At 34.9% G+C, this 27,943-nt stretch overlaps 1 protein-coding gene across 2 annotated transcripts; it reads left to right on the top strand.

The window, feature by feature from the left end:
• The first annotated feature begins 14,794 nt into the window (after positions 1-14,794).
• Positions 14,795-23,868, top strand: btg1 (BTG anti-proliferation factor 1). Of its 2 annotated transcripts, none has more exons than XM_087245887.1 (2): positions 14,795-19,997; positions 20,141-23,868. In XM_087245887.1, exon 2 carries the CDS (start codon positions 20,688-20,690, stop codon positions 21,012-21,014), a length of 327 nt encoding a protein of 108 aa, XP_087102013.1. In that variant the 5' UTR covers positions 14,795-19,997; positions 20,141-20,687; the 3' UTR covers positions 21,015-23,868.
• The last annotated feature ends 4,075 nt before the right edge of the window (positions 23,869-27,943 follow it).

Genomic DNA, 27,943 nt, shown 5'->3' with positions numbered 1-27,943 from the left:
TAGAGATTGTGTCATGTCTTTTCTTTGACGCACGCGGTGAACAGCCCCGAAAAGGCGCCTTTATTTAGCCTGTAGCCTAAATAATAGTTTAGATTTTATAACATATAATGTTCCATTACTTTAAATGTATAATGTTTTTTAATATTTATGGATTATATAAAATATATAGTTTATATAAATGCGCTCTGATCATTCAAGGATCATAATGCGTTGCATATTCTTCTTATTCTTCATTGATCCGTAAATTGTGTATTTTATGAACTGATCGTTTATAAGGACTAAGCTATTAATAACTGTAATTCCTCAAATGGAAAAGTCTTGATTAAAGAAAAAGAGAACTTAATTCGACATATGCATTTATGTGCGCTTATTTCTGCGCGCATCGCGCGCTTTACCGAATTATCTTTTATTTTTTATGCACTTTATGCATCTGGCAGCACCGAAAAGAGCAAATGCCAAGTTATTAGCGCAGCGCACAGACAGCTAGCTCGTCTAGTCTGAACCAGGGGTTTTCAAACTATTCATTGCACACCGATCCCATTGCATTTTATTTAGGATAAACCACTTATTTAAAATTAATTAATTAAAAGGTGCGTACTCTCCAATACACCACTGAATTATAGTGTCATAATATTTAATAATTATAATTGAGATAGACACCTGACCTCCATTTAATAAACACTTTATTTGCCATACTCTGTTAATTTGAAGTTTAAAGTTTAAATCATTTATGTTAAACTTAGATTATTTAAAAACTTAAAAAGACTTAAATTTAGTCATTTAAGACATTTTAGGTCATAAGTTTACATACATTGACCGTTGCATTTAGTAGGCCTATTCTGGTCTAAATAAGCTTTTTGCATCTTAGGTGTTTACACACACAAATTAAGCAGTTTATACGTACATTTAATGTTACTTTGAAATTACTTTTGATGCAATAAATAATTCTCAATAGTTGAAAGTGTTAACATATTCTTGAAATGTAGTTATTTTATAACTATGAAATTTATTACTAAACAAAGTGAATCATTATGAATTTGCCAAGAAATAATCCACTTTACCACCGTAAAGCAATGCCCCACACTCACTAGAACGGTAGAACCTGGACTGTATGATATGTTCTGTATGTAAAATAGAGAAAATAAGCAAGATGCGCAGTCTCATGCAGCCTTAGTGAAATATAGCGCGTCACAGCAATGAACTAAAAATAAAACCACCCTTGAAATGCTGGCGATCTTAATTTTTTCAGCCTACACTGACTGAGAATAATGTTGCACTATTTTATTAACAAATAATTAGAATGTTTTTTTTTCCTTCAACACATTCATCATTACTTTTGCCTGTGCAAGTTTTTTTTGCGCGCGCTTGAGCGCGAAGGCATCTATTTTCAGGTGCAAGATGCCACTTTGGGTGGCACCAGCACACTCTGCCACACCTGTGGCTATGTCCCTGCTACAATAATAATAACAACAACAACGACAAACTAATAACAAAAAATAATAATAATAAGACAGGCCTACTTTGACGTTACAATAAAAAAGTATTAATTATCAAATAAATATTTACAATAGGCTAAAGGCATATATTAAATTAAAATAGGAGAAAATCCAATAGAAACAAATGGTACCATTTATTATAGCCCCATGCAGGGTCCAATGTGTTCTTACAACCATTGAATAACTAAGTAAATAATAATAATAACAATACTAATAATAATAGGCCTAATAATAATAATAATAATAAATTATTATTTTTTACAGAGTAGGCTATTATTTAGGCCTACAATAGCTCTGAAACAATCATGTAAACCAGGTGCATCTCGGAAATGGCTATCTTTGCTCAGCATCAGGTGCACAGCAGCAAGAAGCTTGGCAGTGAACTATGACCTTATTTTAATGACAAATGTCTAAGAATACTGCTTTACGTTTTTATTTAATTTATACATACGCAATGAATGTAAGCCTGCTAACTGTGTGTGGTTCAAATGTGTAAACTTTGTTTATATATATAATTAAATAATAATAATTAAAAGCCTGCGTGTAAGGCTTTTATTTTGAGGGTGACGTCACGAGCGCAGATTTGGTTGACCAATTAGAGGAAAGTGGGCGTTTCAGCACCGCCTACATGTGTAAAATGAATTTTAAAGTCGTTTATCCGTTTTCCTACCCTAAACCAAAAAACGAAAATCCAGCCAAAATCTCATTTTTTCGTTTTCTCGTGAGCAAAAGAAAAACGGAAAAACGGCCGTTTTCTCCATTTCCTTTATTCCGTTTGAAAATGGAAAACAAATGAACAAAATGTACACGGACCGTACACGGACCATTTTTTGACTCATTATTTCGTTTTGGTTTTGTGTTTGTTTTAATATTTCGTTTTAAGTTAATAAGCAGAATAACAGATGAGTTTCCGTTTTTTCTGCCTACAGAATAAACAGAAAAACGAAATATTCATCGTTTTTCTTATGTTTCGTTTTCTGTAATAAAAGGAATAATCAAATGAACGGATGATACACGGACCGTGAGGCAAGCAGTTCTGTACAATTACGTAATTTATTGATTTTAAGATATCAGCCTAATTTTGACATCTGACCGATAAGGATAATCTTAAAAATAGCATTTATCGGCCGATAACGATATGGCTGCCGATATATTGTGCATCGCTAGTTTTAGCTAATTTTTTTTTAACTCTTCATTTTCATTTTCATTAAAAAACATTCATACATTGCCTAAGTCCTTACAAAGAAATATACCATATATAAAAATTATTTTGTACTTGTACCTTTTGTTCTTTAACTTACTACAAAAAGGAAGGCAAAACAAACTCCACCCATCTAACTACCACCCACCCCACCCATCTAACATTGATCAAAATATTTGTGGAAGGTTCATAAAAAGTAAAAGGCATATATGCATAACATTTACAATCATATATGGATCTGGCTAAATGTATTTATGGACTTGGCTGCATGACATTCGCTTGTTTTGTTGTTTCCGTCAGATTAGTGTTTAAAGACTCCACCTTCTTCTGGAAAGTTGCAGCTCATTTGTGTTTGAAGGGAGATACACACACACACACACACAAAAAGACTGAATTTAACAAGCTACAGTAAATGATCCGGGGGGAATTTTGAGCTTCATAGATTTTGGGGACACCAGAGATTTGTTTGATATTATGAAAAGTACCTTAATATGTGCCCTTTAATGTTAGCACTCTCATTTCCAGACATTCCTAGTTGTGTTCAGGAAATAAATATTTCCTTTCCGTAAAAATATGGTTTATTTTTACTGTTATTTTCATCTCAAAACGATGTACCAGGAAGTAAAATCTGCCTATAGTGTTTTAATGAAGTAGCGTTTTATAGCAAGTTGTAAAACAGGTATTTGTTGTTTGTTAGTATACGTGTGTGTGTGTGTGTGTGTGTGTGTGTGTGTGTGTGTGTGTGTGTGTGTGTGTGTGTGTGTGTGTGTGTGTGTGTGTGTGTGTGTGATGGGTTTCTGTCTGATCTGATAAGGCAACAGCTGCTGAGCTGGTTATGGACTGACTCACTGTTGGCTGTCTGTCATCTTTTACACACTCACACACACACTCACACACACACACACCCTTTTAAGTCGTGAGGAGCTGTGTCATCTGTTTGCTGCTCTTGTCTGAGTGCAGTGTGTGAACATAGCAGACTGTTTCTGATGGAGTTGTTGTATCGCTGCTTTAAGCTGTGAGGGTCACTCTTGTGTTTGTCTTTTTTTTTGTGACCGAGGGGTGTTGTTCCTAATTATCTGTTTGAATACAGGAATTTTATATTTAATTATATAATATTACTAATGATTTTATTATTTAGACTCTGCTTTTTTTAATTTTCTTTTTTATTTTTATTATTTAAAGGATTTATATAGAGGATTATGTGGTCAGAGAGTACTTTTTACAGTTTTTAGTTAATACCTACACTAAAAAATAAAATAAAATAAAATAAAATAAAATTAAATTAAATTAAATTAAATTAAATTAAATTAAATTAAATTAAATTAAATTAAATTAAATTAAATTAAATTAAATTATTAAATAATGTATTGTAATAATAATAATAATAACAACAACAATAATAATAATAATAATAATAATAATAATCATAATAATAATAATTGTTATTATTATTATTATTATTATTATTATTATTAATATTATTATTATTATGTGCTAGACAAATAATTAACTCTGTCATCTAATATATTACATAATATAATCATATTACATATTAAGTTCATAAAAATTAAATGTTTAAATGTCCCTTCTCTCTTAAATCACATTAGTGCTCACAGAACAAGTCCTGTAGTTCACAAGGGTTTCGTTGAATTAAGAGACTATGATGATAGTTTGCAGTGTGCTCATACTTGTATTCAAACACACTCATACATAGAGCCACAAACCCGCTGCTGGACATGATTCACAGGGTGTTGAAAGAGCTACGGCATGAGAAAAACCTGGACCATGTTCATTTGAGCCCTCACACACACACACACACACACACACACACACACACACACACACACACACACACACACACACACACACACTGTAAAGAAACACGCAGTACTTGGCAAAACTGCAAGGACACACACACATACACACCCTGAGGGCCAGGCTGGACAAGGCTGTATCTATTCTGATACCTTGTTTGTTGATTAAACTCATATTCAGAGCTGCTGTATGAAGCAGCTGAAGTAGTTCAAGCCTGAACGCGTAACATTCCTCTGTTCCATGACTTCAGAGATGTGGGTCTGCCTCGCCTCATTTAATACAAAACCACTTCAGCACAGCCCACAAAACTGCTGCCTCTGCTTGCCCGTCTCAATGATCAGCTCCAGAGCTTCAGCTGAAAGCACTTGTGGAGCTCAAACTGCTGGAGTTGGCAGTTTTACATTTAGTCTCCTCTTGGGAAGAGTAATAATCGCGTCAATGAAATTGTTTGCTTTAGTTTTGTTATAAAACTGGACATCAGATATATTAAGAAATATTTTGTGTTAGCAACTTAATATGACCTGGAAAATGAAAAATAAGACATAGCGAAATATAAGTTATGTAATACACACACAAATGATGTGCTGCCTTAAATTAAGTTGAATCAAACTTTACGTCATGCCAAATTACATTGACATATCTTAAAATGTAAATTAAATCTTATTATTTGAGGAGACAAAATCAAAGCTTAATTCACTTATTTTAATGTTTAAATATAGCAAAACATGTAGGCATGCCTTATAGGTAGAGCTGGGCGATTTGGCCTAAAATTAAAATCTCGATTTATAGAACATTTTAAATTGATTACAATTAATGAATGATTATATATATATATATATATATATATATATATATATATATATATATATATATATATATATATACAGTATGTAGAGGTTTTTAATTGAAGGGTGCATTACTTGATTTTAAAATAATTGAAGGAAACACACACTATCTACTATCTGTGATTATTTATTGAACATCAATATTGAACAACTGAAATAAAAATACACATTACCTAAAACAAACAGTCACTTTTGTCTTATAAAAAATAAATAACCTGCACTTTTGGAAGCACTTATTAAAAGTAGAAAATAAGCAGCATTTCTTCTAAATAAAGTAACTCTTAAATATCCTGCAGATAATGTTTTAAACAGGGCATTTCTTGCATCTTCTGTAAAATAGTATTTTAATGTAAATAATAATTTGAATGTAATGGAAAATATGCCATCTCAAGGCATCCCTGGCACAGATTACAATCATCGTCAATTTAGTGCAAAGTAAGGTTCAAGAATGGGTCCGTCATCTTACTTGACCAGAGATCATGTCTTCCGCAGAAAAATAAATTAGCCTCAGACTTTTAAAGGCTGATTTATGCATCTGCATCAAGTGATCAGCGTGACACACGGCGCTTGCCTTGGACTTAGCCGTGCATTATACTTCAGCGTGCTGTTTGTGTTGCTCTGTAATAACACTTACAAAGCGCTAGCTGGCAGCAGGTTTTTAATGTTCCTCTGTGTTGAGTTTCTTCATGCGGGTTTTGTTTTTTCTGAATGATACCTTAATATACAAAAGACTAAAACTCACTCATTCAGAGGCGGGAACAGGCGGACGTGCAACAACTTTAATCTCAAGGTAAGCACAAAACAGCTCTTCTATGGGACTCCGCACTTGTGAACACTCGCTCCAACGATGGGTGTCCCACAGCTCTTTGCGCCGCCCACACGTCAACATTAACAAACCGACCAATCACAGAGCTTGCGCTATGCGTCTTTGCAACGTGTAGTTACATTTTTGAGAGGTGTGTGGTTATGCGACTGCATGACGGCGATGGACCACACACGTGCTCCCTATATAAATCAGTATAAATCAGCCTTAACAGAGCGAGGTCACATGACTCCACACACAATAGGGAAAATAATCGATAAAATCGACCTGGGAAAGTTAGATCAGTTCGGTTTTGAATGTCAATTTCGATTATTTTTCAAATAATTGCCCAGCCCTATTTATTGATCATATAATTTTTATATAGAGCTTATTGTTTATCATTTTAAAACGTTTTCTTTAAAGAAATTGACATTTTTGTAAATTTACAATTTACAGAGTACAGCACAGCAAAAATAAATGAACATTTAAATATGACCTGTCAAAATTAAATGTAAATTGAACATTTATTTATTTATTAATTTATTTATTTATTTATGAAAACTTAACATAAGTCATACATACACATATTACATATTTAATATCGGAGAAATAAAATAGAGCGTGACCCGGCATTAACCCAGCTGTAAATCTCAGCAGCGTTACACAATATCTTCTGCTGAGTGTCTGTTGGAGCCGGGGGCTCATGAGGGTCCGGTATTCTGGACAGGGCTGCTCTTCTCCCTCACCTCCAAAAATAAAGTCATACCAGCCTGGCGACTGACTGGGGGAGATATGGACAGATACGGAGCGAGGGGAGCACAGATTAACAGCCCTATTAATAGACCCTGGGCCTGTGAGGCTGCTTACTCTCCGTTTGGAGGTTATCAAGGGCCAGTGCGCATGTAAAGAGCTATATTTGTTCCTGTATGTCACTTTTCCAATGGTTTTCCAAAACGTTGTTTTGAAGGCCTGCCGAGGTGAATGGGAAGCGTGTGAAGGACTTCGAGTCGAATGAGGCTTAAGTTTCCAGAGGAATGTCCTGCGTGTGGAAGCCAGTGCCAAAGCACACAGTCGGGGCTTTTCACTTGCAGCCGTTAGAAAGAGCTCTGCCAAACTTCCTGGAGGAAAGAAGAGCGTCATAGAGTCATGGAGGCTTCATCTTTATACCTGAAGGACATTTTCACTTTTTTCCCCCCACTAGTGGTTTATTTATAAGCCGTGCTCAAGCTTTTGCAGTCTCTCAGCTTTACTGGCTTTGCCTTTTTATGATGTACTGCCAGAGAAGCGGAACACCTCCCCCTCCCCCATCCAAGGTGTCATTTATAACCTTCTAACGTAATACACTTACAGTGATGTACACATATACTGTAATGTTGAAACCCAGTTTCTAAACCAAGTGTTTCTGAGTTAATGTTTGATAAAAGCTGTTCTGTCAAGAATATGCCAAAGCAACAGGTGGTAAGATATTCCTAAATGTATCCTAAAGTCATGATGGCCCATCAGAGTCCTCGAGAAAGTTATTATCGGTTTCAGTTAGCAGTCAACATGGCATAACGGCAACTGCACAGATGCTTGTAAACAATGGAGATTATGGCACACAATCTGACGCAAAGAAAATGATGACATAAGCCCCTTTCACACAGTGATACCGGTAAATTTCTGGAAAATTTCCGGAAAGACTTTACCGGTATATTGAAAAAGCGCTGTTCACACAGGCGAGGACGTTACGGAAATTTTCCGGAAAAGAGCATTCACACATCCATTCCAAAATACCGGTAAATTCTGACATCATTCACCACACATGAGCTTTAAACGGCTGCGCTTGTATTTGTAAACATTTGACTAAATTACAAACTCTGTGGATGATCAATATTGTGAACAACTTTCGCAGGATCACTTTCGCATGTCAAGATGTTCATAATATGTGCGTGTGCAGGCGCTCATAGGCGCACACAAAGCTTGAAGGTAAACAAACAACGGCTTATCATAAGCATTTCATCGATGATTATTTACATAGTTGGCATTAAGAAGAACATACAAACGTGATCTGACTAACTTCTAGCAGCTAAATGTGGAAAAATATTCAAAGGCTTTTATCCTCACAAACCGCACGGACGTAAATGCGTCTGACTGTTGTGATTGGCTAAGGCAGACGTCTCACGTCAGCACGTTCTAGACGTGCACGCGCTTATTACGGGAATTTTTCTTCTGCATTCACACAGCGCAGCATTCCGGCAAATTGCCGGTAATGTTACAACTTCTCTTTCCGGAAAATAGCCAGAACGAATTTACCGGTATTTTCAAAAAGGACAATTTTCCGGAAAGGTTGTATGTGTGAAAGGGGCTATAGACAAGCCAAAAACCATACGATTACAAAGATTTCTTGTGTTTTGGAAATTTTTCCCTCTCACAATTTTTGAGTTTTCAAAACATGTTGCTTTCAGTGACCTGATACTGGATCTGCAAGTGCCCAAATGGCCAAATCACTTAACAAAACATTTTTTTGAAAGTACCTGTGTTCATGTAGACAGGGCCTAAAAAGACATTCTTTTTTGACATTCGATTTGTTTACAAGTATCGAGTCCCGAGAAGGAGCTCCAGATGGAGACTTTGTGTTTACCTTATGGTTAAAGTTGTTGCTCGTCCGCCGGTTCCCTCCGAATGAGCGGGTTTTAGCTACTTTCAGAAAAAACACGTGTGAAGAAACTCAGCACAGAGGAACATAAAAACATACTGCCGGCTAGCCTGTTGGAAATGTTATTGCAGAGCAATACAAACAGCATGCAATGCAGATTTCTCGACGCAGAAGTATAAACCAGCCTTTAGCGTGTATAATGTTGCTGTTTGAGTATAAAAAACATCTGCAGGGTAGAATGCTCAAATTGGCAAAGGGAAATGTTTTCTTATTTTATAGAATTTACTTTTTATGGCCTACAAACATGGTTGGTTGGGAAGACAACAAGCTTCTTCCTGGGTTTGTGACATCAGAAACTCTTAAATCTACATAAACCCCACCCTCATGAATGATTTTTCCTTACACCAGATGGCAGTGAGGTAATTAGAAAAAAACTGGAATAATTGTTTTTGTAGGGCAAAAATGGAAACTGGTGTAAAGGAGTATTATTAACATTCAGTTAAAATAAATTATTAAAAAATTCAATTCAGTAAAAAAAAAAGTGTCTTAAAAAGAAAGCAAAACAAAACAAAACAAAAAAAGAAACGAAGAATGAACCCATTTTACAGTGCATCTCATAAACAATCAAGCTTTTGAAATAGCTGGTTGGCCACTCCTTTGAACTGGCACTTTCTACTGTCATTCCTGGTGTTTTCTTGTTCTGAACAGGATATGATTCAAAGACTGAGCCCAAACACCAGACTCAAACTCTGCACAGTGAAAAACATTCACGCTATGTGTAATGTGTGTAAAATGTGTCTGTGTGATGGGTGTGGGATACAGTGTGGTTCAGTCTGCTATGTCAGAATTTTCCCTCCTATAATTTTCGACCACACGTACACTCTTAAAGTTTATATTTACGTGTAAATATATATTGTAGATGTACATGAATGACATTTGAATAAACATGCATATGAACAGAAACTACTACTACTACTACTACTACTACTACTACCACCACCACTACCACTACCACTACTACTACTAATAATAATAAGTTATAATATTATTATTTATGAAATGCATGTAATAAATTTTAATACATAATAATAATTTACATACATGTATAATATATATATATATATATATATATATATATATATATATATATATATATATATATATATATATATATATATATATATATATGTATATAACATACAGCAATTCATAATAATAATAGTAATAATAATAATAATAATAATGATAATAATAATAATAATGATAATAATAATAATAATAATATGTACATAAAATATTATCATATCATTTATAAAAAAGAAATCTACAACAGTAATGAAAAAAATTTAATATAAAATAACAATTTATAGCAATCTGTAGATACATACAGCAAATGGTAGTTTTATTCAGATCTACTTTTAGAGATAATATATAGATATACATTAAAATTTGTATAAATATTAATTATTAATGCTGTATAATTATTTAGTTGTAATCGTAGTAGTAGTAATATTAATAATACAAAGTTAATAATAATTATTACTACTACTAATAATAACAACAACAACAACAATAATAAATTACAATATTATATATGAAATGCATGTAATAAATGACATTTATTACAGCAAATTAATATAATTAACAATAAATAATCATAATAATAATATTTACATAAAATATTATTTATTATATTATTGATAAAAATATAAAATAAATCTACAACAAAAACAAAATAAATTTAATATGAAATAACAATTAAATGCAATTTGTAGATAAATACCGCAAATGGTAGTTTTATTTATATCTATTTTTTATAGATAATATATAGATACACATTAAAATTTGTATGAATATTAATTATTAATGCCATATATTAATTTAGTTGTAATAGTAGTAATAGTAATAATAATGATAATGATAAAATGATAATAATTTAATAACAATTACTACTAATATTAATACTACTGCTACTACTACTACTACTACTAATAATAATAATATATTATAATATTTATGAGATGCATGTAATAAATCTAATTTATATACATGTATAGTACAAATAACATACAACAAATGATTGTAATTAACAATAAATAATAATAATAATAATTTGTACATAAAATATTATTATTTATATTATTTATAATATTCTAATATAAATCTACAACAGTAATAAAATAAATTAAATATAAAAAACAATTATAGTAATTTGTAGATACATATAGCAAATGGTAGTTTTATTCATATCTAATATTTTTAGAGATGATATATAGATACACAGTAAAATGTGGGTAAATATTAATTATTAATGCCATAAATATATTTAGTTGTAATAGTAGTAGTAGTAATAATTACAAAAAGGTAATAAGTTAATATAAAAATTACTTCTACTAGTACTAATAATAACATAGTTATAGATTGTTGCATTATGTCATTGGAAAATATAAGTACCTGAGTTTAACACTTCGAATGAACTGATCTTCATGTAATACCTATGTCTTTAACAGCATGTTTTGTGTCCATCCACTCCTCTATTCTCAGTCTTCACCTCTCTGTTTACTCCCTCCATCAACCGCGTCAAGGGAAAAAAATTGCATCATGCCTACAGATGAAGGCAATGAGAATGGATGGAGAAACAATGCCCTAATAAAACACTGTCTTAGCGGAGTGAAGCCACAGCTTGTATTTTTATAGTGTTGTCTTACGGTCACCTTGAGGAAAGAGAGAAAGCCGCTCAAACTGGCAGTATCGTGTGTTTGTTTTGCTTCTGTTCTCCGTCACAGTGATTCTTCTTGTCTGTGTGCGGCGTCTGGGTTTCAGTAATGGATCAGTAATTGCCAGACGGGCTTGTTTAATAGTGGGTATCATCACCGTTACTTTGGTTGAAACAGTTTTCTGTTGAATCGGGCAAAAAAATTATGAAAGTTATTCATTTTTTCTAATTAATTGATTGCATTAAGAATTGCTGTAATTTTTTTAATTACAAGTTTTATATTATATTATATAATATTTTTTATATATATATATATATATATATATATATATATATATATATATATATATATAATTTTTTTTTTTTTATGTAATGCTGGGCAAAAGTTAATTGTGATTAATCGTCTCCACAATCAAAGTTAGTTTTGACAATGTATGTTTGTGTGCTGTTTTATTTATATATATATATATATAAATACACACATTCATGCATATAAATACACACATTCAAGCTTCACATCTTAACATTGACAGGTGCATATTTTTGTGTTCAGAGTCCGCCTTAACTTTTACACCGCACCACCAAAATCCTCCTTAAGAGAAAGACAGAAAGCTGATCTCAGCCCTGCAAAACGCATGAGTTCCTCTCAGCCCTTCAAGCCCCTGGTCTTGTGGGTGGAGAGAGGACAGGCATAGTGATGTTGTGATTCATCACCACCACTAAAAGTTTGATTATTTTCAGTCACGCTGGATTTTTCCCGAATGGTGGCTGGATCCGATGTTCGCTGTGTTTGGCTTTCGTGTTCACCTGAGGCCTCAATTCAGTGGTCTACAAAACAACCCAGGAGGATTATTTATAATAAACTGTGAAACAAGATTTCATGGACCTTAGTTTAAATTACTGTGATATAAATTCAGTCATTCTTGATTTATTTTTGAAAAAATAGTTAAAGGCTATTAAAACTTAAATGCCAACTGATATTAAACACTAATAACTGTAGTGTTTTATTTCCGTGTAACATTTCTTCAAAACTTTTTTTTTCCAGAATAATGACAACTGGTAAAATATAGCAAATGTTTTCATTACTTTTTATTGGAAATCAGGATTATGAGTTGCAAAAATGTTTATAATTACAATTATCTTAACTACAAAAAAATTAATTAAACGAATTATGAATACAACTCGATACAATACTAATTAATGACATTAAAATAATAGTGACACCAAGAATGACTACTATTGTTTACAAATAATAAAAATGTTTATTATTACATTATTGTTAAGAATTTATTATTATTATTATTATTATTGTACATTATTTTTTATTAATAATAATATTCTTATACATGATTCTTCTTATTATTGTTATTATCATTATTATACATTATTATTATCATCATCATTATTATTATCATTATTATACATTATTACTATTATTATTATAAATTATTGTTATTATTATTAATAATATTCTAATCATACATTATTATTATTATTATTATTATTATACATTATTATTATTATTATTATTATTATTATTATTATATTATTTTAAAATAATATTAATGTAAAACTTGTAATGGGCCTTAATTTCCTATTATGTCTAAAGTCTAAATGGTAGCCTATTGCTGAGTAATAAAAATACATGAAAAACAATCACTGGAGTCTCTTTCAAAACATTTCTTTAGTGAACTGTAAAACATTGAAAGCCAATCAGAATCAATATTGCTTTAAAAAGTAAAAACATTTTAAAAAGCAGACAGCAAAAACTACAGCATTCATTAAAATATACAAAAATTGTACAGAAATGCATGAGGACAACAAAGTTCACACACAGATTTAATTCGGCATTACAGATTCAAAAGTTGCAATTATGAATTTGCCACCCTGACACACAGAAAAGCTGCTTGGTTTGAAAGTAACTTTTCTCTGAGCTGTTCTTCAGACAGTAAGACAGAGTGCTTTTTTTAAATGCAGGATTTCACAGAAATTGTGTGCAAATGTAACTTCATAATCTTAGTTATCATTGTTATTGATAATAATAGGCCTACCTTTCTAATACAAATTATGCCTACTAAACATTGACTTATGTTGACTTATGATGACCAGGCTTCGGCTATTTACAAAACACTGACATTAGCTTGAACGGACTAAGAAGTCAGTGTAATTGAATGCTAGGTAGTGCAGGGCAGGTCAACCTGAGCCTTGAGTCAGCAGCACACAGTAGTTCAGAGGTGATTTGCCTTTGGCCGCAACAGAAAAAGCAGCAGAATTAGGTCAGAATGTTCTTTGTTGTTCGTTTGAAACACCTTTCAGCGGTTTTTTCCCACTGGAGGCAAATCCAAAGCCCCATACAAACATCTCCGCCCGCTGTTCTGAGAAAGCTCAATGCCAAAGTTTTTTGATTTATCGGAAAGGCACAGTCATTTTATGTACAAAATAATATCTATCTATCTATCTATCTATCTATCTATCTATCTATCTATCTATCTATCTATCTATCTATCTATCTATCTATCTATCTATCTATCTATCTATCTATCTATCTATCTATCTATCTATCTATCTATCTATCTATCTATCTATCTATCTATCTATCTATCTATCTATCTATCTGTGTCTGTCTGTCTGTCTGTCTGTCTGTCTGTCCGTCCGTCCGTCCGTCCAAAATGCAGAGGTGAAATAGATGTTCCAGTTTTGACATATATATATATATATATATATATATATATATATATATATATATATATATATATATATATATGTATGTATGTATGTATGTATATGTGACATTATATCTCACAGTGGGCTTTATTTTCTGTTTAACATGTATAAAAACCTTTTTTTTCTAAACAGAGTTCCTCAAAAAATACAAATAACACCTACTGATTGGTCATCTTGTGGTTGTGTGGGATGCCCGTATACATAAAAGATACTGTGGTTCACCAGACATCAGGTTTTTCCCCTTTGAAGTTGGTGGGGCAATTCCAAATATCACAGCAGAAGTTACTGTTACTTCAGAATGCAGAAGTTCTCCTCATTGGTGAACTCTATATGTCTATCTGTAAATCCTTACACGAGATGTTGTGAGTCGGAGGAAGGGGTTAAGAATCCTCATCCAGCCCTTTTTTCACATGCTCTGTTTATTTCTAGAGCTGTGACGCAATGAGCCCACTCCTCCGCGCACACGTCACTTCATCCAAGCGTCGTGATTGGCCGGTCGTTGTTGCTGTTGCTGTTTCTGTCGGCGGGGGCTTTACATAAGCGCAGCTCGCTTTCGTTTCGGTCTACTCTGCTGGAGGACCGTTTCGCAGGAGGGTGAAACCCACCTCTTGTGTGTTTTCGGACAAAACAACCCAAGTCACAGCACTGTACCGTCCTGGAACACGCAGTACTCTCCGTATTTTCCCAGCCTCGACAAATAAATGCTCAGCATAGGCACCAGAGAAATAAAACGCACGAAAAACAAGGACCATTTTACGAACGGAAACAAAAGCGCACTGGCCATAAAACGCTCGGAGCATCTCAATGCATACCCTCTGTGCCCGAGGAACGATGAAACCAGAGATAAACGCCGCCGTCGGGTTTCTGTCGAGATTCCTGCGGATTAAAGGACATGTGAACGACAGACAGCTCCAGACATTCAGCCAGACCCTACAGGACATCCTGGCAGGTAATTATCCACATTTATAAACGAATACGAGCTTCGTTGTATCCGCTTTCTATTTGTGTGACTTGTTTGTTTGTGAAAAGTGTGGAAAAACATCGATCTCTTTGTTTACGAGTTAATTTATGTGCTTGGCCACATAGACGGAAGCGCGCGGGCGCGTTGCGCACGAACATAAACAGCTGAAAGCTTCGACACAAACACTGAACCAAAAGAAAGAAAGACCAAACAAATCTATTTTTAACACTAACATTATATGTAGAAAATATAAATGATCTCGTAATTAATAATTTAGTTTATTAATAGCATATTTATACCGTTTATAAAACGAATGAATCGGTTTCATCGTGTGGCAAGCCGTTATTTTATTGAATCTACAAATGTAACGTATGTCGGTTTTAGAAAAAAATTATGAATTTATTATTATTACTACTCAGCCGCTATTTATTACAATACAAGTTATTTCTAAGAACTAATAGCATTTTAAATTAGAGCATAATCTGTTTTTATATCTAAGACTGGGATTCCAGTTTTTGAGTTTATTAACTCCGTATTACATGTTTATTACAAATTAATAACATTTTGTCCGCTGGTAGTCATTATCCATTAACTAGCGAGCCGTTACTGATTACAAAGTTTAGATTTGTGTCAGTTTTATTAGTTATGTTTGCAATTATTTTCTTGTTTATGTTTCTGGTATGCACCAAATTCGTAGTTATTAGTGAAATTCTTTATAACATGATTTAAAAATCGGTTATTTGGCAGTAATTTTAACAAATGTAAAATGTAACATGTTATATCTAAGCAGTAAATGTGAAAATAGCTTGCCATATGTTGTAGGCAGTAAATTACGTAATGCACAGCAAGGCTGAGTATGATATGTAGGGTTGATGTTTCATAGCACACTGGTAATAGAACATGTAGTGCACACTGTGTCCGTGTTTCATTATAATAAACATGTAAATACATTGTACCAACGATGACCGCAACAAGTTCTGGTTCAATGATAGAATTATATTTAATCTGTTTTACATTCAAATGCAAATTTTATTTAAAATAGGTTAATTATAGAGCATGTCATCAGGTTGTATGTTAGTATCAATAATCAAATATTTAATAAAGGTAAAAATGTGTAAAGAAAGAAATTATAAAGACTGCTTAGCGTTCAAATGAGTTTTTAAAGTAGTTTAAATTAAATTACAGGACTTTAATATATGTTAGCTTAAGTTATGCCATCTTAAACTCTTAATCAGGTCATCTATTTGTTTTTTCATGGTTGTATCTTTCTCATTTACATCCTTTGTTAATCTTCAAAGACAAATCAATAGACTAAAAATGTGTAGTAAAGACAATCAAACATACAATTTACCAACAAGACAAATAATATATTCGTAATATAACAAAAATTGGTAATATAGCATAATAAATAATTTAGGTTATATGCAAATACAAAGAACTCAGATGAGAAACTTTAAATGTGTAAAGATGCTAGAGATGTACACAAATATATATTATTTATTGTTATAAAAATCCTCGATTTTTAGTTTTGTCAAGGACCAGACGTTTTGTAAACAAATGGAGCTGTGGACCCAGTCAGACAAAATGGCCGTCAGTGGAGGAAGGGAAGGAAGGATGTGGGGGCCCGTTTCACATCACATATTACAGTTACAGAGGACTTCATATTGTTTAGCTTTGCTCTTTCCTTTCCTTCTCGGCTGTCTCAACCAAACATATGTCCACACAATAGAACAAAGACTCCTCATAATCCCCAACAGGCTAGAAAAAAGTGGGTTAGTTCCTTTTCCACACACTTTAAATGTGTGTGTGTGTGTGTGAGAAAAGGATTGCCAGATTGAAAACACAGGTGTTGTGTAAGATCGATCTGAAAATCTGTTTCTGCTTCCTGTTCTCTAATCACATCACTAAATACACGTTCGTCATAGCTTTGCCCTAATTCCCAGACTTACAGCAAGGCCTGTTTCACAAATAAAACATCCTAATCTTGCCACAAAGGCTATCTGGATGTTCATGTCCTATGTTTTTATGTGTAGGGTGAGCATTGTTGTGCTTTGGGCTCCGTCCAGAGTTGTGGGTGGGTTGATCCGAATTGATCATTGTCTGCTAGGCTTTTAGGAGAATGGGATGGGACATCATAGACAGCACACAGGCGGCATTATCTAACCCTGGTCTACAGGTGGCCTGCGGGGGCCTGGCCTATTTGAGAGCAGAATAAAGAGGCTTGAGACCCATCCCTCAGTCTCCTGTTTTCCACATGTCACCCAATACACAGAGCCAGAAGGGACTAAAAACGCAAATGCCAAAAAAGTCCTTTGTGTAGGGTGTAACTTGGCTCTTTAAGAGTCATGATTTTGGTTTGGTGTCACAGCTGAATATGCTCACTGATGTTATAGAATGATTAAAAAAATATATATGGACGAAAACAAAGTAAAGCAGATTGATTTGAAACCATGATGATACTCTAAATGGGACGCTTTGTCTTTAAGAGGTGGGTTCCTCCCCCTCCAGCTGCCTTGCCAGGACTTCAGCCTTTTGCTCTCGTTGTGTTTGAAGACTTTGTGACTCTCGGGCCAAAAGGGGATTGTGCAATCAAACGGCTCTCTCTTTCTCCATCACGTAGGCCTTGGACACAGATGGTTAATGGTTGTTTATCTGCGTTCAACCAATGATGATTTTGCGCTGGGAAAAACATCTTTTTAGACTCTCACTCCATCTTTTACTGCATAACCAGGCCGAACTATCAGAGTGCAGACTTAGTACTTGATTATGGGTTCAGCATTATTAATATTTGAGTTGATTTGAGTTCTTTTAATACATTGCATATACAGTGCTCGACATAATTGAGAACACCCCATTTTGAAAATCAATTTCTCAGTCAATATGAGTAATATATGTTGGTGCATTAGAACAAAACAGATTTATTAAACATATATTTATTAAAATAATATTTTAGTCACCAAAAATATTTAAAAAAATTAAAGATAATACTATTAAATCCAATCAAATAATTGCTAAAAAATTACATTCTACAAAATTTCAACTAAATATTTCAATTTCTTTTGCTTCTCTTTGTATTTAATATTTTTCAATAACATATAAATTTGGGCTACTATTTTTTGAACCATTATTGTGACTTTTTTTGTTAGATTAGCTCCTGATTTTGGTTTAGTACTGACTAAACTAATGTAAGTGCACAAATATAAAACTGTAAAGCAGGGGTCTCAAGCTCAAACATGCCATTTCAGTGAATGACAATTTATAGTAGGGCCGTTTTAACATTAAAGCACAAGAAAATGATGATGTTTACATTTCAGCCATTACCTGTCACCAGTGATAATGCGAATCAGCATGTTTATTGTTTTACACAGCTGCATCTGTGGCTGATTAAATTAGCATTTTGACATTTAAATAGTCATAATAATGTTAATAATAAATATTTTTATTCTGTCCCAACTAATTGGTGCTTCACCAAAAATTTAACAGATAGCGGAAGAGCGGCAGAAACAATTTGGGTAACTATACTGACTTTACTGGCAATTGTTCTAATTAGTATTTTTCTTTTTTGTACAACTACAACAGAGAGGGAAAAAGTAAGTACATATTCTCATTTACTTTAACATGTTCAGTTCAACTAGCAGTAAAATGTACATAGTTTTCATAGAAATCTCAATACGCAATATGAGGAAAATCTATTAAATAAGACCATTTGAATCAAATATTAGCAAAATTAGCATTTTTGTTACACCACCAGCATAAAGTGTAAGCCATGAAAAAGTGTTTGTTCAGTAAAATACAGGTTGAAAATAATCAAACAACCCTTTAATATTTACAAAAGTAGTGTTAGTAAAAATAGAGCACTTATGCACAAATTTCAATATTTAAATCAGCCTTTAGAAATAATATGCATGTGGGTTACTCTCAACCGCACGCTGAAAAAAAAGGAAAGTAAAACTGAAATACAGTATATTACACTGCAGTACTTTAAATGTCCAATAGATATTCTTAAATTCTGCACCTTTACAGTATTTTTAGTTTTTTAAGAGTGCTGAATTTAAAAATTATTAAACATTAAAATGACATAAAACTTAGGAATAAAGTGTGCAAATGTTTGTTAATAAGTCTAAAATTTAGCTAATAAAACTTTTTTTAAATTTTATTTTAGTTAAGGTAAGGATAATAAAAAAGATGTTATTCTTATTAAACTTAGGAATCCATAATAGTACGTTAACAAATCCATTTGTGCCAATATTAGAAATATTACTTTGAGATTAAAATGATCAGAGTTTTATTAACAGATCCACCTAATTTTAGATTTTTGCTTGCTTAACATAAAATAATAGTGTTCTTACCATTGGCTAGGGCATGATCTTATTGTTTGACCAGACATGTACGTGTGCATGTATGCATTAATATATGTGCACCCTCAACTAAACTGATAAACATTAAAAAAACATGAAGGGCTGCACAATTCTGGCTGAAGTGAGAATAACTATTTTTGTTCCCCCAGGGTTCTGTAGATGTAAAATTAAAATTAATACGAGTAGGCTATTAATATGTTATTTAATAAACATGGTAAAACAACAATATTAATATTAGGCCTATTTGTGTAGTGCTAAAAATGCTACATTTTGTACAGACTTGGAATCGTGTAGACTTAAATAGACTTAAATTTGTCCTGGTCGTAAAATGTGACACGATCATGTAAATGATGTGCGCGGTTTTGGTTTCACTTTCACTGCCAAGTGCGCTACTGTCATGGCTGCTGTCACTCAGAGAAAAAAACATACATGCATGTTATTCATGTGAATAACAGGTAATAAAGTTGTAAATTACTTTCAGTTTGTTGCACAGAGCAATCGTTTGGGAGCTGCACAGGGGCTCCCGAACGATTGCTCTGTGCAACAAACTGAAGATAATTTACAACTTTATTACCTGTTATTCACAGCTTATGCCAGGTCTGTTCACTAAAGAAGACATAATTCCCGTGCGTGCATCCTCGTGTGATTTCGCAGCCACGAAAACATCATTATATTATGACAGAAATTACATTTTTGGGTGAATTATACCTTATAAATACAGTATGTGACACTTTTAATACCATTTGGAGGTGCTCATGTTGCTGAGCAACTTATATAAAACAATGTGACGACTTGTGAGGCCGCCTTTACACTTCTCCAGAAGTTGAAAATATAATTAGCTGAATCGTAGAGATGCTGGATTAAGATTGTGTGGGGGGTCGAATTGAGATCGCAATCTTTTTCTGATTAATTGTGCAGCTCTAACATGAATTACTGTTTAATAAATAAACATTGTAATCTTTTGCATTGCGATATTTGCTTTCTTTGCTTTTTCTTTTTTATTAATACTTCATATATCGACGATTACATAACGACCTCCTCCATTTCTCTCTTACAGAGCAATACAAACACCACTGGTTCCCAGACCGTCCAAACAAGGGTTCTGGGTATCGCTGCATACGTATCAACCACAAGATGGACCCTCTGGTTGGACAGGCTGGTCAGCGCATCGGGCTGAGCATTCAGCAGCTATACCTGTTGCTTCCCAGCGAGCTCACATTGTGGGTCGACCCATTTGAAGTGTCATACCGCATCGGAGAGGACGGCTCCATCTGCGTGCTCTACGAATCCCATCCCGGCACCAACGGAAACCCCAGCACCACCACTGGAAACAGCATCCCCGCCTCATCTGTCACCCAGGTATCGGCCATGGTGGAAAGTCACATCAGCTGCAAGGAGGAACTACTGGTTTTGGGTCGTACCAGCCCAGCTAAACCCTACATGATGACTGTGTCCAGCTAAACGGGTCACAGAAGTCATTTTTAAGAAATAAAAAAGAGAGAAAGGAGAAGAAGAAGAAAAAAAAAACAGGATGTGTCCTATCGTCCAGGTGATGGAAACCTTGTAGGTTTATTTTTCACTCGTTTTGGTTGTCTGTTCTGTTATTGTGTTGGATCTACCAGAGGCTTGACCCTGGGGCAGCTAATGAAGACCTAAAACACCGCCCGGCCCCCCAGCTCACAGAGACTGACCCACTCCCACGGCAGTGGTCATTGGGGGGGAGGGCGTTTCTGCCATCATCTGCCGATGTTGACTTTGCACTTTCGCTTTCACGGTTTATGTTATTGCATAAACACAAACTCCCTCTAAAATGTTAAGGAATTATGCTCCATTATGTTTCATCATGCCCTTTTTCTCCGTTTGCTGTCGAGCTGAGGCCCAAACACTGGGAGCCTGTGCCAGACCCTAGTGCCGCTCTGAGCCTCATTTTTCTAAAAACCTCACTTTTTTGGACCACAAAGCGGTACTTTTGTCTCTTCTTGGTGTCTGGTAGGGCTTCTTTTGGGCTTCAGGTCGACATGAACCGGTTTCAAGCCGCCTCCATCCTGTACACTGCCTCTGTGGAATATCTGTGTCATACTGTTACCCACGCTAGCCGTCGATGGCACTGTGATGCAAAGGTTCTCATGCTTGTAGCTTTTCTAGGGGCTCCCTCCTGGATGAATGTAATTTCTAACAAAAAAGAGAAGAAAAAAAAAAGAAAAACCCAACAACGACGACACATTTGATTTATTTAAGCCCCTCGTCATGCCAAAATGAAAAATGTAGCAAGGTTTGTTTTTGTTTTTCTTGACTTGGAGCAGACGTGGTCTTTACTTTCTGCCTCCTTTAGAAAGGATGTTGAATGCACTTTGACATTTTAGACTGTGTGGGATGACGTTTTCGATTCGACCCAACTGCATTCCATCGCATACCTCTTTATTCAGTTGTCGTAAATCGTTATCTCTGCTTGCGCTCTTTATGGAGCGACGTGGTTGCAATATTTGTGAAGGTGAGAGAGACATTTCAATCCCAGGTTATTCTCTCTTGCCATTTTTAATGACTGATTCATGTTAGAGATTAGGACTCCATTTAATGGCCAGTATGTGGCTAACAGACCGGCAAGAAACGGCGTCGACAAATGGACCAGTATTCCTATCTCCTCGCAGAATCGCAGAAGCCCCAGTGGTGCTTGCTTGTTACAGATGGTCTCCCGACGCACTTTCCAGCCAGGCGTCACCGGTCTCAGTCTTAACTAGGAGTGCGCGGTCAAAACATATCACCTCCCTCTATTGGCTGGCCGAAGAAGGGGGTAGGACCCTCAGATCAGGGCAGCTACAATCCTCTCCGGCCCCCTTCTCGCAGCCTGGAGGAGAGTATTTATGCCAGCACGCACACACCAAGTGCACTCCAAACCAAACTGAGCCTTACATAAAGAGCCGAGTCGGGATGAGAAGAGAGATACATGGGGTGCTCCTGGTTTCTGGACGATTCTGTTTACATTGGGTGGAAATAAGCGGGTTGCAGGCTTTGCGTGCGTGCGTGTATGTGTGTGCGACATATTGCTCTTGCCTTAGCCGCTAACTGCCGAGACAAGGTGCTGATTATCAGTCCTTTGTGTGTTAATACTTTTGACGTTAGAGGACCATGGGTAACGCCGGGTTATCGATGCACTGCCGTCCCTTTCTTTCTTGCTTTGGTCCAGTCACTTTAATAGAGAGATGGAAAGTCTATTTAAAAAAAAAAACGTATGACTAGAACGCCATCGCCATCCCACCTTTCTGAATGCTTTAAACTCTGAAAGGCGCCCCTCCCCCCACACTTTGCCTGTTGGTTTTAATGTTAAAGCTCTTAAACCACATTCTGGTGATCTCAACCAAATTGGAACAGACAATTCGAGTGCTTTTTTTTATTTTTATTTTAGATCTACTACAAACTACTTTGCCCCCCCACCTCCACCGAAAATAACATCAGCAAACCGTTTCAACTCTCCGCTTCAGTTCGGTAATTGTTTGCACACTAGTTTTAAGTATCGTTGTGTGAGTCTAAACTCAAGTCTACTTGGAGGCAAGAGCACATGAAATGCACTAATAGGTTAAACATTGAAGTTATGTGACTTTGAGACCACCGTGTCTCGATTGGAATGTATTGCCAAGCTCAGGCCACAGACATTCATTGAAACCCTTATGGATGTGCAGGTTAAGATGTGAAAAACAGAAGGGAATGATTCGGTCGGGAATTTTGTCGGTCATTTCAGAAGTGATTCGCGTTATTGCCACTTTCGCATCTGAGGTGGTTCCATATTTGTAGAATGTATTGTTATTGTACAACATATGGTAGATTAAGTACATAACCATACATATGGGAAGTGCCAATAATTGATATTTTGCTGTGTGTAGACGTGTTCCTTTTTGTATTTCATATTTTAACATGAATTCCTCTTTCATAAGTGAAGCCATTCGTGTTAGGAGTGTTGGAGAGGACCAAAGTTGTTTTGGTAAAAAATATATATATTTATCAGTTTCCATGCTCTGTGCTGATACACTTTCCTCGTTTTTTTTCTTTTCTTTTCTTTCTTTTTAAATTAAAACGAAAAAAAAGAAAAAATTCTGAGCAACCCAAGATAAAGCTGTCTGTATCTTGTGATTTTATTCCCCCCCCCCGTCTGTACATCTCTTGTGTTCATTCTTTTCCTCATTCTTGGGTATGTTGTGATGAACTGCTGTAAATTTGTACAGTTCATGTAAATTGATTGTGCGGAAGTTGTACAGATTTCTATATTTTGGAAGAAAAGTTTTTTTCTCTGTAATAAAAGATTTCCTATCTTGGCAATGTTTTCCAGTGGACTTGGTCTTGTTCTTTATCAAAGCAGGGTTATTTAGGAATATCCGTTTTGATATTTCATCCTTTGTTTGTTTTTGGAAGATATTTAATACAACAGGGTTGGGAGAGTTTTATCTAGGGATGCATGATATATCGGCGGGACATTGCAAGCGGCCGATACACTACTTTTAATGTTATCGCTATGTGTCGATGTCAAAATTACGCCGATATCTTCAAGCCGAAAGATTACGTAATTGTACATAAATGCTTGCCTCACACATCCTTGGGTCGAATTTGTTCAGACTTGTCTAGTGCACTATAACAAAGATTTTTACCTAGGGATGTTATCGTTATCGGTGTGATATCAAAATTTGGCTGACATCTTTAAGCCAAAAGATTAAATAATTGTACTGAACTGCCTGCCTCGCTCCATGCGTGAGTAAAATTTGCCCTATCATTATTGGCCGATAAATGCAATTTTTAATGTTATCGTTATCGGTCTGATATCAAAATTAGGCTGATATCTTTAAGCTGAAAGATTGTGTAATTAGACTGAAATGCCTGCCACGCGGATGCGTGAGTCGAATTTGTTTAGACTTGTTCAGACTTGTCCACTGCACTATAATGAAGATTTTTATCTGGGAATGCATCATAAATCGTCTGCCATATCATTATCGGCCGATAAATGCTATTTTTATTGTGATCGATATCGGTTCGATATCAAAATTAGGTTTATATCTTTAAGGCCATAGATTATGTAATTGTACAGAATTGCCTGCCTCGCACCATGTGTGGGTTGAATTAGTTCAGACTTGTCCAGTGCATTATAACAGAGATTTTTATCCAGGGATGCACAATATATCGGCGGCCATATCGTTAGTACACTATAACGAAACTTTCCTCAGATTGTTTATTCCCTTAAAGCCCGTCCTTGCTTTGTGTGGTATTGCTCTGCATTAATAACTTAATTAGAAGTCATATTCCTCATCATTGTAGATATGTTTGATAGAGTATATTTATTTTACTTGTTTGTTAATTAAATCCCATTATGTTATTTAATCTATTATTTTTATGCAGCAGTCAAGTTGCTTGTTAATTTGCTATGCGAAGAAAAGGAAATAATTAATTGTTGGCATGCTGATTTATTTGAAATCGCTAATATAGGTGTGTAAGTAGACTGTTCTAGGATCAGTTAAAATGTTTATCATGTTTTTAAAAATAAATCAGGTGTCTACTTTATAAAAATATAATAAATATTTATATTTATTGGCCAATATAACAGTTATTGGCCTCCAAATCTTAAGTGATATCGGTTATCTATATCGGCAAAAAAATCCATATCAGTGCATCCCTATTTTTATCACAGACACAAGTATCTTTGTAGTCAGATGTTATTTAGTAACAGAGCTCTGATGCCATTGACATGTTTGGACAATGAATTAGTTTGCATGGACGTCAATTGATGGCATGTTTCTAGTACAGCTACACTCTACCAACATTATCTTGCTTAAAGTTAATTACAAATCCCCACCATTACTTATTAATCTAGAAAAGCCTTAAGGGCTGTTCACATCAAGGATGATTACTACAGATATAAAGTTTTATTAATAATTCTGATTTTATGAGAGTGGTAAAATCTACACCACAACTATTCCTACAGCAACAGATACATAATATGGTTGGAAACACTTTCAGAGCATAATGACTTATATAAGACAGTCAGTCCTATGCCACTTAAAACAGCTTGAGCATTAAAAGTAGAAGTTAACTGCTTTGTTTATGATTTAACCAATGTGTTAGTTATTTGGTATGACTGGTATTCGGTACTACGTATGAACAGGCCCTTGACTGCTTACTTGTATAGGTATTTTAAATACACCATCATAGCTAAAAGTAAGGTAATATTACTATTAGCTTCATTAGCATAATGCAAGGCTTGAAATTAGCTTTTTCACTCGGTAGCCGCAGATTCAGTTTAAATTTAGTAAAGGGGAGCTTCTTTGGTAATAATGTTTACAGTGTTAACACGTTTGCGCTGAACACCAGTGGATGCAACGCATCGAAATTCGGGCACCCTCTCCGTTTGCTGTCATCTGTGTCATTATTTGTAACTTTAGGTGGGGTTTGCAAACATGTGTAACATACTTTTCACTGTTCGGCCGTTTGCATTTCCCGCGGTGACAGAAGCTCCCTGTCTTCTGACAGCGGAAAGCTTGAGTGATTGACTGCAAATATGAACCAATATAGCAGCAGGGAAGATTGAATCAGCACGTTAGAAAAATAAAAACAGGTCGCTCTACAACCATTATATGCAGTCGTACAACTGCTCCCAAATATGTTATGAGGTCGCATAAATTAAATTTCGGGGCGCATATGCGACCAAAACGGTCGCAATTTCAAGCCCTGTAATGCTAACATTTTATTAAGATGAATGATAATTTTTTTTCATTTTGCTCTTGAAACTGTCTTTTGTTAATCGTTTTCTTGCATAGCTCAAGATAGTGACCGTATGACTGTTTTTTTGTCTGTAAACAAAGTTATTGTGCATTGATGTGAATGCTAATAGTTAGCATAGTTAGCATTCCTTAATGTTTGGAAGCCCTTGGTCTAGCATGTTAAAAATGTGCTAGTTAGCAATTAGCCTCGGCTTCTAGGTTTATCATCAACAAAAGCAAGTTAATATTGCAAATAGCTTGATTAGCATTTTGTTGATACTTTTGATAATCATTGAAAATTATTGATAGTTATAATATTATTACAAAATGGTTATTCCCATCTCAAATAGCCCTTTAAAGTGTTTCCTTTTAAAGTATTTTTCTCTTTTTTGCATTCTGATGACACAAATTTCAAAATGGCTGTTAGTACAGTGTGTCTTTGTGGTGCTAATAAGCTAATTAGCACAGTTTTCCAGTAATAGCCTGTATATGGACAATGTGAAAGGCTTAAAAACAGAACTGTTGAACTGAAGGACATTGAGAAAGGATTAAAAACACCCCAGGGGGTCTTGCGATAGCAGAAAAGCTAAGCAAGATTATTAAGAAAGCTACTGTGTAGCTTAGCGATGTTTAATGATCGTTTATAATCAGACTAATAGTCTTTTCGCTTAAAGCTCAAACTGAGATAAAGCAAGTACTATCAATGAAACACTGCTTAGGTTATCGGTGAGGAAAAACATGCAAGTTAGCAATAAAAAAATCACTGACTGTAGCAAGAGAAGAAGATCAAGCACAAGGCATTATAGGTGCTGTTTAAAGTGCTGACTCCAGTGAAATATAAAATGCGGTTAGCCTCAGTTTTCATAGGTTGCACTGTGTAGTCTTTTCAGTTGGAGAGCATTTTTATATTCAGAGAGAAGATGCAAAAGAGAACATTAATGGATCTGGATGGCTGCTACATTCGAAAAACAGCGAGGGTGTTTGAAATGAGACAAATTCTGTGGGAGTGACTCAAAAACTGGTCTCATGGGTCTGTTTACCTGCAGGCCGTGACAATTCAAAGTAGTTTAACACTATGTGAAAGTAATTCGCTCTATTGCAAATGGTTTCATGCATCCCAAACACACACACAACAAGCCAGGCAGAGTGTGTGTGTGTGTGTGTGTTTAGATGCAAGACTGCATGGTAAAAAACATGTGTATGTTCTTCCTGCACACTGCGTGGGCTCAGTCTGTTCCTCTTTCTTCTCACATCTGCCATTTCGGGGCTCAGCCACCCTCTCGTTCTTCATCTGCAGCGCAGGGCCACAACAAAAGAGGACCTGAGTGAAAGCAGCTGGAAGGAAGCTGCAGTCACAGTGGGAGAGACTCACCTGGTTGCTCTCTTTTATTCTTTTATTCAGTCTCTTTTATACTCCCAGGTGCAGCTTTGACTTCATCTGACAGAACTGACTGAATATTATAACTAAAAGGATGAGCGTAGTCTTTTTTTTAATCAAGCATAGAACACATTTGTATACATTTATATATGGTGTTCAGATGCAAAAACATCAAGTGGCATCTGAAATTGTCTTCTAAATAATTTTTTTTTCTAAGCCTCCTATGTAAAAGTTGAGCAATTTCACTTTCATGGCAGTTAAGATGTTATTTTCTT

This window comes from Danio rerio, chromosome 4, assembly GCF_052040795.2.
Source record: "Danio rerio strain M-AB ecotype USA chromosome 4, GRCz13ab, whole genome shotgun sequence".
In the NCBI taxonomy this organism is placed as follows: Eukaryota; Metazoa; Chordata; class Actinopteri; order Cypriniformes; family Danionidae; genus Danio; species Danio rerio.
The sequence above is the reverse complement of the archived record's forward strand: the minus strand, read 5'-3'. Positions and strand labels throughout refer to the sequence as shown.

Coding starts and splice junctions, on each gene's coding strand:
- btg1 (XM_087245887.1), top strand. CDS start 20,688: ATGGACCCTCTGGTTGGACAGGCTGGTCAGCGCATCGGGCTGAGCATT.